Below are 15095 nucleotides of genomic sequence, written 5' to 3'. Positions count from 1 at the left end.
GGGACAGGGAGACTGGTCAGGATTGAGGGAAGGATGAATGCAGCCAAATACAGAGATGTCGTTGAGGAAAACCTGTTCCAGAGCGCACGCAACCTCGGACTGGGGCGACGGTTCACCTTTCAGCATGACAATGACCCGAAGCATACGGCCAAGAACACAGCGCTGGAGTGGCTTCGTAATAAGTCTGACAGTTGTCGAGTGGCCAATAAAACATCTACTGATTTGAATGGAATCGATATGACGATAGTCAAGAAAGTCATTGACAGTATTGCAAACCCCCTAACCTACATTTGTAACTTATCATTCATAACTGGCACATTTCCACATAAAATGAAAACTGCTAAAGTTATTCCACTATATAAAACAGGGGACAAACATAATTTCACTAATTACAGGCCTGTATCTTTACTTTGCCAGTTCTCTAAAATATTGGAGAAACTGTTCATTGGAAGATTAGATAACTTCATTGACAAGCACCATTTACTGACAGACAGTCAATATGGGTTCAGAGCAAACAGATCAACAGCAATGGCATTAATGGAGCTAACAGAAGAAATAACCAGTTGTATTGATAACAAGAAGTATGCGGTAGGAGTATTTATAGATTTAAAAAAAGCATTTGACACCATTGATCATGATATATTATTCAATAAAATGGAAAGGTATGGTATAAGAGGGGTAGTGCTGAACTGGTTGAGAAGTTATATAGGAAACAGGCAGCAGTACGTGCAAATAGGGGACTACAAATCAACATGCTCAGGTATTACTTGTGGGGTCCCGCAGGGATCAGTATTGGGTCCAAAATTGTTTATTATGTATATAAATGACATAGGTAGGGTATCAAGGACACTGAATTTAGTTTTATTTGCAGATGACACAAATATTTTTTGTTCTGGGGAAAATCTGCAGCAGCTTTTGGAGGTGGCCACAACAGAAATCAGAAAATTGCAACGGTGGTTTGACAGAAATAAATTGTCATTAAATTTGGACAAAACAAAATTTATGTTATTTGGAAACCAAAAAATAGACATACCAGTACAAATGATAATAGATGATGTGACTATTGAAAGAGTATATGTAAATAAATTTCTGGGTGTAATACTGGACCACAAAATCTGCTGGAAACCTCAGATAAATTATGTAAGAACAAAGCTGGCAAAGAGCATAGCAGTCTTAGGGAAAACAAGACACACACTGGATCATAAATCACTGCACATTCTGTATTCTTCACTTGTATCACCATATCTGAATTACTGTGTAGAAGTTTGGGGTAACACTTATAAAAGCAACTTACAACCATTATGCATACTACAGAAGAGAGCAATCAGGATAGTAAATAATGTGGGATATAGGGAACACACGAACACACTGTTTTTGAAGTCACATGCATTGAAATTTATGGATTTAGTCAAATTTAAAACCGCAATAATTATGTTTAAAGCAAGACATAATTCACTTCCGGGCAATATTCAAAAAATGTTTTGTGACAGGGAGGGGGGTTATAATTTAAGAGGAAAATCTAATTTTAAAAAGCATTTTGTTCGTACAAAAAAGAAGAGTATGTGTATTTCAGTTTGTGGGGTGGATTTGTGGAATGGGTTAGGTGATGGGTTGAAGGGGAGCACAAATATAAATCAATTTAAAAAGCTATACAAGAAAGATATTTTTGGGAGGTACATGGTTGAAGAAGAGTTGTGTTAAAGGTTGGTTATATACTTTTTAACTGCGGATGTATTTGTGGGTTGTAAATAAATGTGGGATGCTGTTCATATATTCAACTTGGGATGTAAATAAATCTGAGATAGTTTTTATATTATATTATCATTCTATGATATATGAGTTAATAGAGGAGAAGTGAGAAAGGGGTAGGGTAATATAAGTTTTTCTTCTACCTACTCCTTTTCGGACACTATAACTCTTGTTTTGTTTGTTATTATTTTGTATCTGTTTTTATTTATTATATGTTCGAAATAAAGTCTTTCATTCATTCAAAGCCTGGGCTTTCACCCCATAGAACATCTGACCTGATGATGGCAGTTCACAGACACTTCCCATCCAATCCAACGGAGCTTGAGAGGATCTGCCAGGAAGAATGGGATAAACTTCCCAAATCCAGGTGTGCAAATTGTAGAGACTTACCCAAGAAGACTTGGAGCTGTAATTGCTGCCAAAGAGGCTTCTACAAAGTACTGAATTAAGGGGTCTAAATACTTATGTAAATGAGAGATTTCACTCTCAAGATTTCTAAAAACATGTTTTCCCTTTGTCATTATGGGTTATTGAGTGCAGACTGGTGGGAAAAATGGCAATTTTATTAATTCAAAATGAAATCTAAAATACAATAAAGTATGCAAAAAGTGAAGGGGTCTGGATATGTTCTGAAGTCTCTGTATGATTGTGCCTTTTAAGTTACTGACGTTTTATTATGCTACTTCTATGTTGTAACAGACTTGCCTTAATTATGCAAATAAAGCATGATTCCAGTGAATACAGTGACCCTTTCTCAGGACACTGTCCTCCCCAGAGGGACGACAGCATCAGCTGTTTCAGCCAGTACTCCAACACTACATATGTTTACATTCAAGCTACAAAGCCCCCTAGTGGATTTTGTCATTGTGACAGAGGCCAAAGAGGAAGTCAAGTGACAGTGTTATAGCGTTACAAAGTCTGCGTGTAGGGAGAAGGTTGGGGTGGAAGGATGGGTCAGCAAAACATTGGACTTAAACACTGGAGACCAGCATTTGTTTCCTGTTTCAATTCACGAAACAATTGTTACCAAACTTTAACCACATGTTTATTGTTGTCACCATCACACAAACGTCCCCTAGCCTTAAACAAAGTAGATATTTCAACCCAAACCATGATGTTTCCTGACCTTAACTAACTACTTCCTTCAACTCAAACCACGATGTTTCCCTAAACTTAGCCAAGAAGTATTAATATCATAAAACCAATTTATTTTTCAACAGTAATTTGGAACAGTTTTGGAAGGCACAGACAAATGATGTCGTCCTGCCGATAGAGGAGTCAGATCAGAAAATGCTGTTTAGACCTGATATTAACATGCGTCCTAACTCATCGGATCACAAGTGAACTCTAAGTACAGGTGAGAACGCACTGAAGATGCATCGAAGATGCATTGAGATCTGTTCACTCAGAGGTGGTCTGGCTGCATATGACCACATTCATTTAGCATTGTGTACGCAAATGTGTCCTGGTTCACTTTAAGGACCACCTACTCAACTGATGTCCCGCTGGGATCTGCAGGGTCTCTGAGCCCCTTATGTGAAAAGACAGGCAGACACGAGCGCTTGTCTGCCATATGCCATTGAAATGGCCTCTGTGCTCTGCTGTATTCTGTCGGTACAACTGTATTTTATTAAAATATATCTTATCTATAAGCTACATAATCTACAGACTATCAGACTAGAGGAAGTGCATTATTATCATACTGTCGGTGATGTGTCTGTGTTTTTGTTCCGGTGCTTTGCACGGAGCTGATACCCACCCACCCACTACTACTACTGACATACCTGTAATATTACGTCACAACGTCTGCTGTATTGGCCGTGTGTTTACTACTGAAAGCTTCACACAGTTATTGTAATATGTTGACAAAAGAGGGCTGAAATACGCTATCTTTAATGAACTAATTACTGATTACCCTAATAACCACTACAGATTCATGTGTTTTACTCGCTGAGTCAGTTATAATAGATATATATTTAAAGGAGAAGTGGGCCTGCTGAGGCTTCATATGGGCCCAGATTATTTTTTTGCAACTGGACTGCAGTTGAGTGAGAAGAGACTCTTCGTTGGACTGCCCAGGGTGATGCTGAGGGTTTTCTTGAAGAATCCAGACATGAGAGGAGACAGAGTGAAACTACCACTCTCTCTGGCTCAGTTGGCAGTGCACTGCCTTCCAACACCCAGCTGTGTTTGTTTGCTGTGAATTAGCAGGCAGCAAGAGTCTACATGCTCGCTCAATATTACCCACATCACACCATAATTAGAGGGGAGTGCACTATTAAAATGAGCGTCCGCTGCTAAATCATCAGGCGATCATTCATTTTCAGGATCTGTCAAAACAATCTTTTTTAAATACCTGTGTTCTTGTGTAGTATTTCACTGACACCGAGAGGCATGGAATCGCAGAGACATCCGATTTACATATCACCAGGTACACTGGCAACACTATCTGTCACTTAAATGCGACAGGTCAAAGATAGAGCAGTATGATTATGGCCAAAATGATAATCACGATTATTTTGATCAATATTTACATCACGATTATTTACTATGATTATTCATTGAATTTAGGGACAGAATATTTGTGTTGCATTTTCACATTTAAATCAACAGGGCACTGCTTTTACCTTCACGTTGTGCAACATTCCTGCTAATGTACAAATCTTTGCATCAAAATAAGACCTTAAAATAAGGTACTTCTTCACCCGAATTCAGTCAGTGCATTTTCATTTTGCCCGTCTGCTCTCTGTTGTATATTGCTCTTCTACTCTGGACTGCAGCTGTAATATTCAGGGAAGTTTTTCACAGGCTGACTTTGTAGGGTGCGTGTGCAGTGGCATGACAGCGCCCCAAAAAGCCAAAACTCGATCGCCCCCTGGTGGCTGGCTGTTAGTTTAGGAAGCACTTGATTTGATGTGCTGCAGAGTTTTCTAAGAGCGGAGCACACATTTTAAACAATAAGATCGTAGTCGATCTTGTTCATTTAATTGTGGGAAGTCAAAATCGTGATCGCAATTAATATTCGATTAATTGTGCAGCCCTAGTCAAAGATGCACATAATGTGCTCTTATTATAATATTTCCAATGGTTGTGACAATTCTCCTTCGAAATTCTCTAATTATACACTTTGACATCTTCACTCTCCTAACTGTGAACTCCTGACTTCCACCTAATGCACCCAAAACACTGAGGATTGCTGATACAAGCCCAGCAGGGATTGAATCAGGCTGTGAATGTAGTCAGGTCCAATCTCAACTCCACTCACAACTATGTCACGGATCAAACGGCACGGGGCTCACAGGAGCAAGCAGAGGGTGTCTGAATGCCAAACAGCCACTGCTGCTCAAAACAGATGTTAGCTGCACCACCTCTGATATCTGAAAAATCCCACCCATCACCTCCAACATGAGCCCCTGCTGACGATAATCAGCCCCACAACGCAGCAGCTTACTAACCACGTGACCATTTGTTTTGTTGTTTTTGTTACCTCGCCTTTGTCTCTAATTTCAAAAACCCTAATAAAGACAGACATGAAAACAAACAAAAATCAATCAATACAAAAGAATACTTTGTGAAAGCTGAGTAAAAAAAAATGTGAAGTCGCTTATAAAAGATGATATTGGCTCAGCACATATTCTAAAAATGTCATGCTCATGCATCTATAAACAGCCATAAGCAGGCAGCAGAAGGGGACGATAGCATTCAATGCACAGTTTTTTTCCAGGGGGCTTGGATAACAGAAAGCCAAGCAGGAGGGAGGCTTCAGGATGACTGCACATGAGGACTTTTAAAATAAAAACCCATCACACTGGTTGCCAAAGCTAAAACACCGAAAGCAACACTCACCCAAAATGTCTTGTCTATTAACCTATGAATCATAACCAAAAGTGGCATGGGCCCACTCGCAACTGACACGTGAAGCTTGAGGCAAACATTTGTTCTTATGAAAGCTGACACTGTCAAAGAGTACTCTCGGAAACATCATAAATGAAAGTTTTAGACCTGGCCTGGCTTGTGGTAGCTTTATGTAAAATGAGCATTAACCACTGAGCGCTTACCTAATGAGAACATTTATATGCGTAGAAAATGAATTTAAATTATACTAGATACAGTACGCGTCTATAATAAGGGGTATCACTTGAAAGTAATCGTGTTTATGCAAATTGTACTGTATATACATTCTAATCATGCGTTCAGGGAATATGGTGCTGCCGTAGAAAATAACAGATAAAGAGATCAAGGGAAGTGAGGGGAGTGGAGACAGTTTCTGTAACACGAACAGATTGTATAGCTGCCGCGCCGTCATGGTTGTTAGTCACATATAGAAAACATCACACCTTAAGGATGAAGCTATAAATGTCAGAAAATGATTTTTTAACAAGATTACTAGTATTTGTGGTTTGTCAAAGTGTAGGGCATCATCGATAACACGTTTATCATCATAGAAAAACCTGACGTTTATCTCAGTCACACTTTTTGTACATTAAGCAGCTGTGTTTAATGTGGCTTCACACACACTAGTGGGCGGCTGACATTTTTCCCAAAGTAAGTGGTCTGAACTGAAAACTACAAAGGGTTTAATTAGCATCTTAATGCCACTCTGTTTTACCCCCCTCCACCACACACTTATTAAACACACACCCTGAAGTAACCAGGGTAAGATGCACGGATAAGACAGACAAATTAAAAATGCACAAACATCATCTCCACTGAGATAGCAGCACATTGTGTTGTGTGTGAGAATGTGGTTGACAGTGGCCTTCACAGGGTCACAAGGTCAACAGATCGACACACTATGCCAGACCATCCCTGCCAGAGTTGCCAAGTCCGCTTATTATAAGCGACTTTGGGCTTGTTTTCCTGTAAAGTCGCTAACAAATATTGGTAGTTGGAGGTTGCGTTTTTTGGGGCTTGTTTCTAAAGTGTAGTTGCTTATTTGGGCTCATGTCTCTCTGCTCTATACCGGCGTAGTCTGTCCTTTTCCAGGATCTGTACACCACCACGATCCCAGTCACTGATCAGCACCGCCACCACCGCCACTCAGAGAGATGTTGTTGTAAGGAGTCTAATGAGGATGGAGTTTAGCTAACAATGCCAGGTACTAAGTGGGCGAAATATGGCAGAAAGTACAACAAAGACTGGGAAAAAGAGAGTGGACTTAAAAGATTGGATTCGCCTTCAAGTGGGGGACGATTCAAAGGCAGTTTGCCGTGTTTGTAGGTGTGATATACGAGCACATCATGCCGATCTGGTTCAACATGCTCGCACTGAAAAACTTCAAAGAAACGCAGCATCATTCTCTTCAATGAGGCTTATACCTTACCTGAAAAATGCAATGAAATGCAATGCAAAAATGAAATGAAATGCATGAATTCCAAAATATATTCATACATATATATGAAGTGATCAAGTGGTCGCCTCTCTCTCTCATATTGTGGTAGGTAGGTAAGGTCACGTGTTTTAGGCTTTTTTTTGGGGGGGTAGAGTTGCTTCTTTAGGGCTTGTTTCTATAGACCTGGTTGCTTGTTTCTTGCGAGATCTGGCAACACTGGCCACTGCTCTGTGGCTGCTGCGCAACACAGTCATAGGATAGAAATAAGATCCATTTACAGCAGTGCTAGGAGAGGACCTAGGGGCACTTACCAAGTTACCTAACCCACAGCTGGAACCACTGCTCCATTTACTACAGAGGAATATCAAATATGCCACAATGTTCCAGCGAAGCAAACACTACAAAGACTGAGCTGCACCACTCACAGACCATTTCCTCCCTGCTACATATAACAGCATTGACAAGTAATCTAGGTACAGTCACCCTCTGGGGATTCAAGCAATGCAAATGGCATAATGTAGAGAGACATGTGGTGTGCGGAGGCTGCTGCAATGCCAAATCCTGCCATCTGCGGACCAATAAGTTTCACAGCAGTGCAATGGTGAGCTGAAACAAGTCCGAGCCAACATTAAACTTGACATAGGTGACCTGTGTTCCCAGGTTGTACAAGCACAAGATGAATCAGAAATCAATTAACTCTAAAGGCATGCAAAAATCTAAAAGAAATCAGTCAAGATAAGTGGCACTCAGCCGTACAGCTCTGTCTGCCTAATGACTGGTTGCCTCCCTTTAATCAATCACATTTCATACCACATAATCACAATGACATGCCCTCTATTAGAGGTCAGTCTGCTTGATCTGTGTTGTTTCTCCTCAGTGAGTGGACTGGTACTGATGCTGTATCAGCACCGTTTACTGATGCTGGAGCTGTGTCTGTCTGAGAGATTAATTAGTTTGAGTCTGCTCTGCACTGTTGTGGTCACGTGGACAAAGAGGGGACTGTGGTCATTGTTTACAGTAAAATGCAGTTGTGGAAAGCAAATAGGTACAGTAGTTAAGTACGATTTTGTAAAAATAATAATAATAATAAACTCTATTACAAGTAAAGTCAAAATCTTACTGTACTTAAGTAAAAGCACAGCGTTAGCATCAAAATATACTTAAAGTACAAAAAGTAAAAAAGTACTCATTATACAGAATATCCCCGTTCAGATTAATGTATATTATATCACCATTTAATGATGGATTAATGTGGAAGCATCACTAATGTTGCAGCTAGTAAAGATGGGCATAACGTCAACTACTTCATTTACTGCCGGGTTTCCTAATCTATAATAAACATCAGAATTTATTAGTTGATTTGTATTTTTGAATTAATAATCTGAATCTGCAAAGTAACTTGTAACTAACGTTGCCAAATAAACATAATGGTGTAGAAGTATAAACAAGCATAAAATGGAAATACTCAAGTACAGTACTAGAGTAAATGTGCTTATTTACATTCCACCACTGCACATGTGTATTTCCATTTTATGTTTGTTTTTTTACTCCACACTATATTTATTTACCAGATATAGTTACTAGTTACAATTCAGATTAAGATTTTATATAACAACATATGATAAACCTACATTATTAGAGATTAAAAGTGGTCCCCACCTTTTTAGCCAGCAACCCCTTACAAAAATTCAGTGTCTACCTTGGCCCTCTTCTCATGTTTCACATGTCTATGAATTGTTATTGCTATGAATGCAAAAGATTCCCCTTTTAAACTTCTCACATTGTTTTATTTAAGTAACAGTTTGAGGCCCAAAGAGGTCAAATTATCCAATATTTCACAAAAAGCAAAACTTCAGTCCAAAGAATGAATGAAAAAGTGTATAGCAGAACTTTGTTTTTCTTTCCTCCCTCGTTAATCACCTCACAACTATCCAGATTCATCCTGTGACCCTTATAAATAAAAAAAATATAAAGTATAAAGAAGCTTAAAATAAAAACACTCAAGTTAAGTACCTCAAAATTGTACTCAAGTACAGTACTTGAGTAAAAGTACATATCTAAATTCCACCCCTGCACACGTGTATTTCCATTTTATGATTTTTTTTTTTTTAAAACTCCACTCTACATTTATTTACCAAATATAGTTACTAGTTGCATTTCAGTTTAAGATTTTACATTAAAACATATGATAAATTAGGCATAGGCCTACAATATTACAGATTAAACTAGTGGTTCCCAACCTTTTTAGCCTGCAACCCCTTACAAAAAAATTTGAGTCTACTTAGGGCCCCTTGACATGTTACACGTGTCTATGAATTGTTAGCAGTTCCACTGAAGACACAATTTCCCTCTAAATTTCTCACATGGTTTTATTTTAATTAACAGTTTGAGACCCAAAGCGGTAAAATTATCCAATATCCAATTTATCCAATAATCGTGATAAATAATCGTGATCTCAATATTGATCAAAATAATCTTAATTATCATTTTGGCCATAATCGTGCAGCCCTAGTTTGGTCATTTGTTACCTCAATGCAGAAAATTAGGAAGGGCGCCCACCGGCATTTATCTTTTTCAATTATTTTTTTTTCAGGCGGCGACCAACGCCCCCCAGAAGGTGGCACCCTAGGCAACTGCCTATATGGCTATGCCTTAAGCCATCCTGATTTATGATACTTTAAATACATTTTTGCTGCTTATACTTATGTACTTTTACTTGAGTAGGATTTTGAATATAGGACTTTTACTTGTAATGGAGTATTTTCACACTGTATTTGTATTTTTACACAAGTAAAACATCTGAATACTTCTTCTACCACTGTTAATATGTCCTCATTAATAACTGCTGTTTAACGGAAAATTCCCAGTTCAACAAGACTGCACAATATTTGTACAGATTATTCTAATATTTGCACACATTGTTGTTTCTCCAGTGCACCAAAGTGTCTTTTTCAAGTACAACCACAGCAGACAAAGCATGCTAAGATGGCAACTAATGTGACTACACTATATGTGTTAATGAAGTTTGTGTGTTCACGTGCTTATGAGTGTGTGTGTGTGTGTGTGTGTGTGTGTGTGTGTGTGTGTGTGTGTGTGTGTGTGTGTGTGTGTGTGTGTGTGTGTGTGTAAACTCACCAGCTTGCGTTGACACCAACCACAGACGCCACAAAGAGCCACCAGCCAAACAGCACACACTGTCACTGCGAGGGAGACCAGGAACACACTGAGGGACACTGAGCCTGTAAACACACAAACACACGAGGCACAAAAGAATGAGTGATGCTTCTTTTGCATACATTGTTACATTTTCTTCATTATGTGTCAAATAAAAACATGTTGGGTTTTTTTCGCTACAGAGGTGATTGTATGCCACAATAAATCACGTTGTCAAAGGGGGCAACCCGAAACAAAGCTCTCCCTCCGCGTCTAATTGAATAGCCGGCGGAGCTGCCATTTTTGCATTCTGTCATAAGGAGCTGAGAAATACAATCTCATCACCACCCCCTTCATGCCGGAGCATTTCAATACCTTTCCAATAAGGGCTGCAGCCAGGCATCACTCAGTTGCACACACATCACTGTCATGGTGTCACAACTTGTTAACTGACAGGCTGAGAGTGAAGGGAGGAGGGGGAGGGAGATGGAGAGGAGAAAGGAGAGGAGGGGAGGCTGACAATACATGAGAGCTCATGATTAATGGGTATCAGTAGATGGCCAGTGAGAGAGGTGGCTCTGGAAGAGAGTCATAAAAAAGCATCATCTATTGCTGAGTGTGTGTGTGTGTGTGTGTGTGTGAGACAGTTCACACCTGTGCGGCTGTGTCTGTTTACACGCCGGTTATGATACTGTTACAACAAATGGATCTACACTCGTGAGCACCTTGCGTCTCAGATTGCACACATTTAAACAATTCAATGGCCTTCACTTTAGAGGACAAGGATATAAAGCCTCATTGAGCGTTGATATTTGCGCAGCGGGGAGGATGCTAATGTATTCAAATTCACCATTTCCTTCTAACAATTCAGATTTCCTAAATATACAGTGATAAACGGGTGTCAGGATGCATTTTCACACACCGCTGAGTGACAAACACTGACAAACACCCGTGCTTTCCTTTCAAACACCGGGTTTGTCTTCTCCCCAATTGCTGTCTCCTTCCCTTCCTCTGCTTGTCACAACTGGCCTTTTCATCTCACTCCTCCATCGGATCTGTGCTTTATTCTCCGCCTCGCCAAGTCCTCTGGGAACAGACGGGCTCTAAAAGGAGGAACAGTGGTGGGTAAACTTGTTTTATATGGAAAATAAGACTGGGACCAGCCCTCTATTCCAGTCTTCACTACTGATTTGAAGTCGACGCGACACCTGAGGCCACTTGCAGTGAGAAAACAGAGTTCATAAAGAACAGCTCAGACAATGGACAGCAAATCTAATGAGGTAGATGATGATTAGACTTGTACTGTTGCTACTGTGGAAAATCTTGGGTTGTGGATGGAGAGACTCTGCAGGGAAAGATGGAGGTGAGTGGCTAACTTCAGCTGTGCAGTGAGTCTTCAGTGAAACCAAGATGAATCGTCTTGTTGATCCACTCCACTGGTCTTATGTTGACTGTCCTGATTTCACTCATAACAGTCAAAACAAAAACAAAAGAAACATATTTTTAATCATCATGCAAAACTGGAAATGGCTAACAATATAGATGGTGTTACCAACTGCTTCTTTTCACCTGCCAATGGCCGGTGCAGTTGCCATTGCTGCCTCCATTGTTTTCAGTGTTAACACGACGGCAACGCCTCCACACTTCATATATTATGTATAGAAGTCTATGAGAAAATGACCCTACTTCTCTCTTGATTTATTACCTCAGTAAACATTGTAAACATGAGTTTATGGTCTCAATCGCTAGTTTCAAGTCTTCTTCAATACAGCATGATGTTCATTTAGTGAATTATGGTCCCATTTAGAGTCAAATAGACCATAAAGCAGGGTATGCTTCAGAGCGTGGCTACCTTGTGATTGACAGGTCGCTACCACGGCGTTTTCCGGTCTGAGAGTTGTCCGTGTTTTCGTCTTACGACTTTAACCCTTTCACAGTGTGATTTCAGTTCATGAAAGTTAATTATAACCTTTTTGGTTGCCTAAAAATGTCTAATTCAGTGTTTGGTTGTACTTAGCTCCAACCTCTCGTGTCACTTCTGAACACTTCAAAACAGCAGTCCACAAACCAATGGGTGACGTCACGGTGACTACGTCCACTTCTTATATACAGTCTATGGTGTGAAGGCCTTTATATGTTACTGGTAGTCCACTCAGAAATACATTCACGTCCCCTTAAGCCTGGCCAGCAATTTTAAAACACTTAAAGATGCGCTTGCTTGAGGTACAAAGTGGAGCCACAAAGTTTTCAAACATGGATTTTTAGAAATATAGAGATAAAGGCAAACATTTTATATAGAATAATCTTTTGTTTTAATCGAACTACAATGAATTAACAAACCTTTTAATGCTTTCATCTACAAGAGGAATTAGTGTGAGGTGCATAGGATAATAAATACAAGTCAATTAAAGGTTTACACTCTTCATCAGGTTTGGATCCTACAACATCTCTTCCCAGGCAGGTGCTCCAACCTACCATACCAGTAGGAGTCACTTGTGGGAGGTAGGTACTGCCTGAGAGATAAACATCTTAAACACCTTAATCATCACATACTATATGAGCTAATCTCCTGACATCAGCAGTTGCTCCAGACTGGAAAACACTTGATGCGACTTGACTGATCTGATATCGAAGTATAATCAGCGTAATAGTCATTACAAGTGACTCCAACATTATTTATCTATACGATCAAAGAGACTGCTAATGGTACAGAGACACCGCCATGCCCTCCTGAGCATGAGATAGTCAGTGAAACACAGCCAGCTCCTCAATGATGAATATCACTATTCATAGAGGTTCATAAATAGACGCAGGCTATATACTCTGTTACTGTATATTCATAGAGAGGTCAATAAAGTTGAGTCCATTAGATATCAGCAAGGGTAGCGATGGACTGGTCTCCAGCTAAGGGCATCCATGGTAGCATCAGTGCTAAGTGGCTCAGTGATGGATGCTCTGATTTCTGAAGGGCTCAGAGAAAGTCAGGTGGATCTGTGAAAGCCGGCAGCTGATGTAGGGGGCTGAAGGTCGGGGGGGTGGGGTGAAGGGTGGTGTGCTTTATGATCAGTGTCAGTCGTGAGAGATGAGGGAGTAAAAAAGCCTCCAAATAAAATGCAGCATCCACAGAGGCCACGTTACCGCACTCAGTCAATGGACAGCTGGATTCCCACTTCATGGAATATGACTTCCTTTTAAGAAGCTACAGAGAAGCACGGTGCGCAGGAAGCGCCCAGGAATAAAAGGAAGGAAATACACTGCGTGGAGGTATTAGGGAGATATGCAAATCCTTTGCACTATGGCTGTGTGGAAAAAGAGGCATCATTAGAGTAAGAGAAGGCTGCGCTACACACAGCTATCACAGCACTCAGGAAATTCAATTTATCCTTCCCCTTGAACAAAACAAAAATTTCTGCTTGAAATACTCAAACAGGTGATGCATTATTAAGGTGAAAGATAAAACAGTGTTTGGATGCTGAAACTGGAATAAAGAGACAACTACACTTGATGTTAAACTGCTAATGTGGTAATCTTCACTATATTTAACTAGGTAAGGAAAGAAAAATACTCCCAATGGAGAGCGATGAGTCACATCGAAAACGGCACGACTCGGTAAAAATGACAAGTGCGCTGAACAAACCATTGAACCCTTTGATCAGAAGCCTTTAGAAGTCAGAGCACTCTTGAACTTGAAAGTGGTTTATTTGTTTTAGATTTCAGTGGCTATCTCTTTTTCATGCACATAAAAGGAAATAAATGGCAGTGCGCACTGGGGTGAGGAGTGACAACGATGGTGTAAATGAGCTCACTGAAGAGGACAACAAAGACCAAGTCGTGCTGCGGTTAAATATAGACATTTAACCCCCTGAGACCTGCGATCCTGACCGACTTTACTGTCTTTCAGAGGCTGTGGCAGGTTGAGTTATAGTGCTAGAGTGAACAGATATGAAACTATAAACCTAAGGAATCCATTGGTACCAACATTGTCATGCTAGCTTGTTGGCAAGAGGGCTTAATAATGCTCCAAAGTTGGGCTACATTTTGGCATGGAAAAAACGGGCATGGCCATTTTCAAAGGGGTCCCTTGACCTCTGACCTCAAGATATGTGAATGAAAATGGGTTCTGTTGGTACCCATAGTTACATAAATTGGGTATCACTCTGAAGCTGAGACTCTTGTGGATCCAAAGAGCCCAATTGTATTCATGTGTGATGATGTCAGTCCCCATAGTAGCCATTTCATTGTAATAAGACCTCTCTGTATAAAATGACCTGTGGTGACCTCTAGGATAATCACAGCCTCATGAAACTTTACAACCACAAACTAGAGACCTAGGGCATTCAGAGGATGGATGGCCTTCCTATGTAGATTGACAATAAGGGGGTTTCTGAGCAGTTTCCAGAACAGAAGTGCTCGCCATCTAATCGTTTTTGATACCAAATCACAGCATGACTTTTTCTATGGTGTTCCTCGAGGTCTTGGTGTCTTAATGGGGTATTTTGGAGGGATTATTGATCATTTTTTATAATTCTTGAATTGCAAAAAATGGTTAAATTTAGCACTAAATCTGTGTAACAGATGGTATCAACCCAAAATGTGCTGCAACAATTCTTGAGACATAAATGAGCATGAGGATGGTCAACATATACTTCTATCATAATGTTCTAAACCTTTATACATGTTCACAATTTATTTTTAATAATGAATTAATTCATGTTTATTTCTGATTTATTACTAAAACAACTTGACACACAGTGCTGAGCTGAGCACCTCAAATTAATCTTCAGGTTCCCAGCTTTCAGATGACGTACACCACTTCTATGTGACATCTACTGTTGACCTGCTATCTCCCCCTAAAGACCCC

General features: G+C 40.0%; 1 protein-coding gene across 5 annotated transcripts in view; it reads right to left on the bottom strand.

The window, feature by feature from the left end:
- The window catches only part of syt7a (synaptotagmin VIIa), a 90575-nt gene that overhangs the window by 41485 nt on the left and 33995 nt on the right, over positions 1-15095 (bottom strand). For all 5 annotated transcript variants that reach the window (XR_012593579.1, XM_074632762.1, XM_074632760.1 and 2 more), the window contains exon 2: positions 10217-10320. Coding sequence is in view for 4 of the 5 variants with exons in the window: in XM_074632762.1 (XP_074488863.1) it covers positions 10217-10320 (104 nt within the window). In the remaining variant the exon portion in view is untranslated. The remainder of the gene's footprint in view (positions 1-10216; positions 10321-15095) is intronic.

Source organism: Sebastes fasciatus, chromosome 4, assembly GCF_043250625.1.
Source record: "Sebastes fasciatus isolate fSebFas1 chromosome 4, fSebFas1.pri, whole genome shotgun sequence".
NCBI lineage: Eukaryota > Metazoa > Chordata > Actinopteri > Perciformes > Sebastidae > Sebastes > Sebastes fasciatus.
Note: the sequence above shows the minus strand (reverse complement) of the source record. Positions and strands in the feature narration are given on the sequence as shown.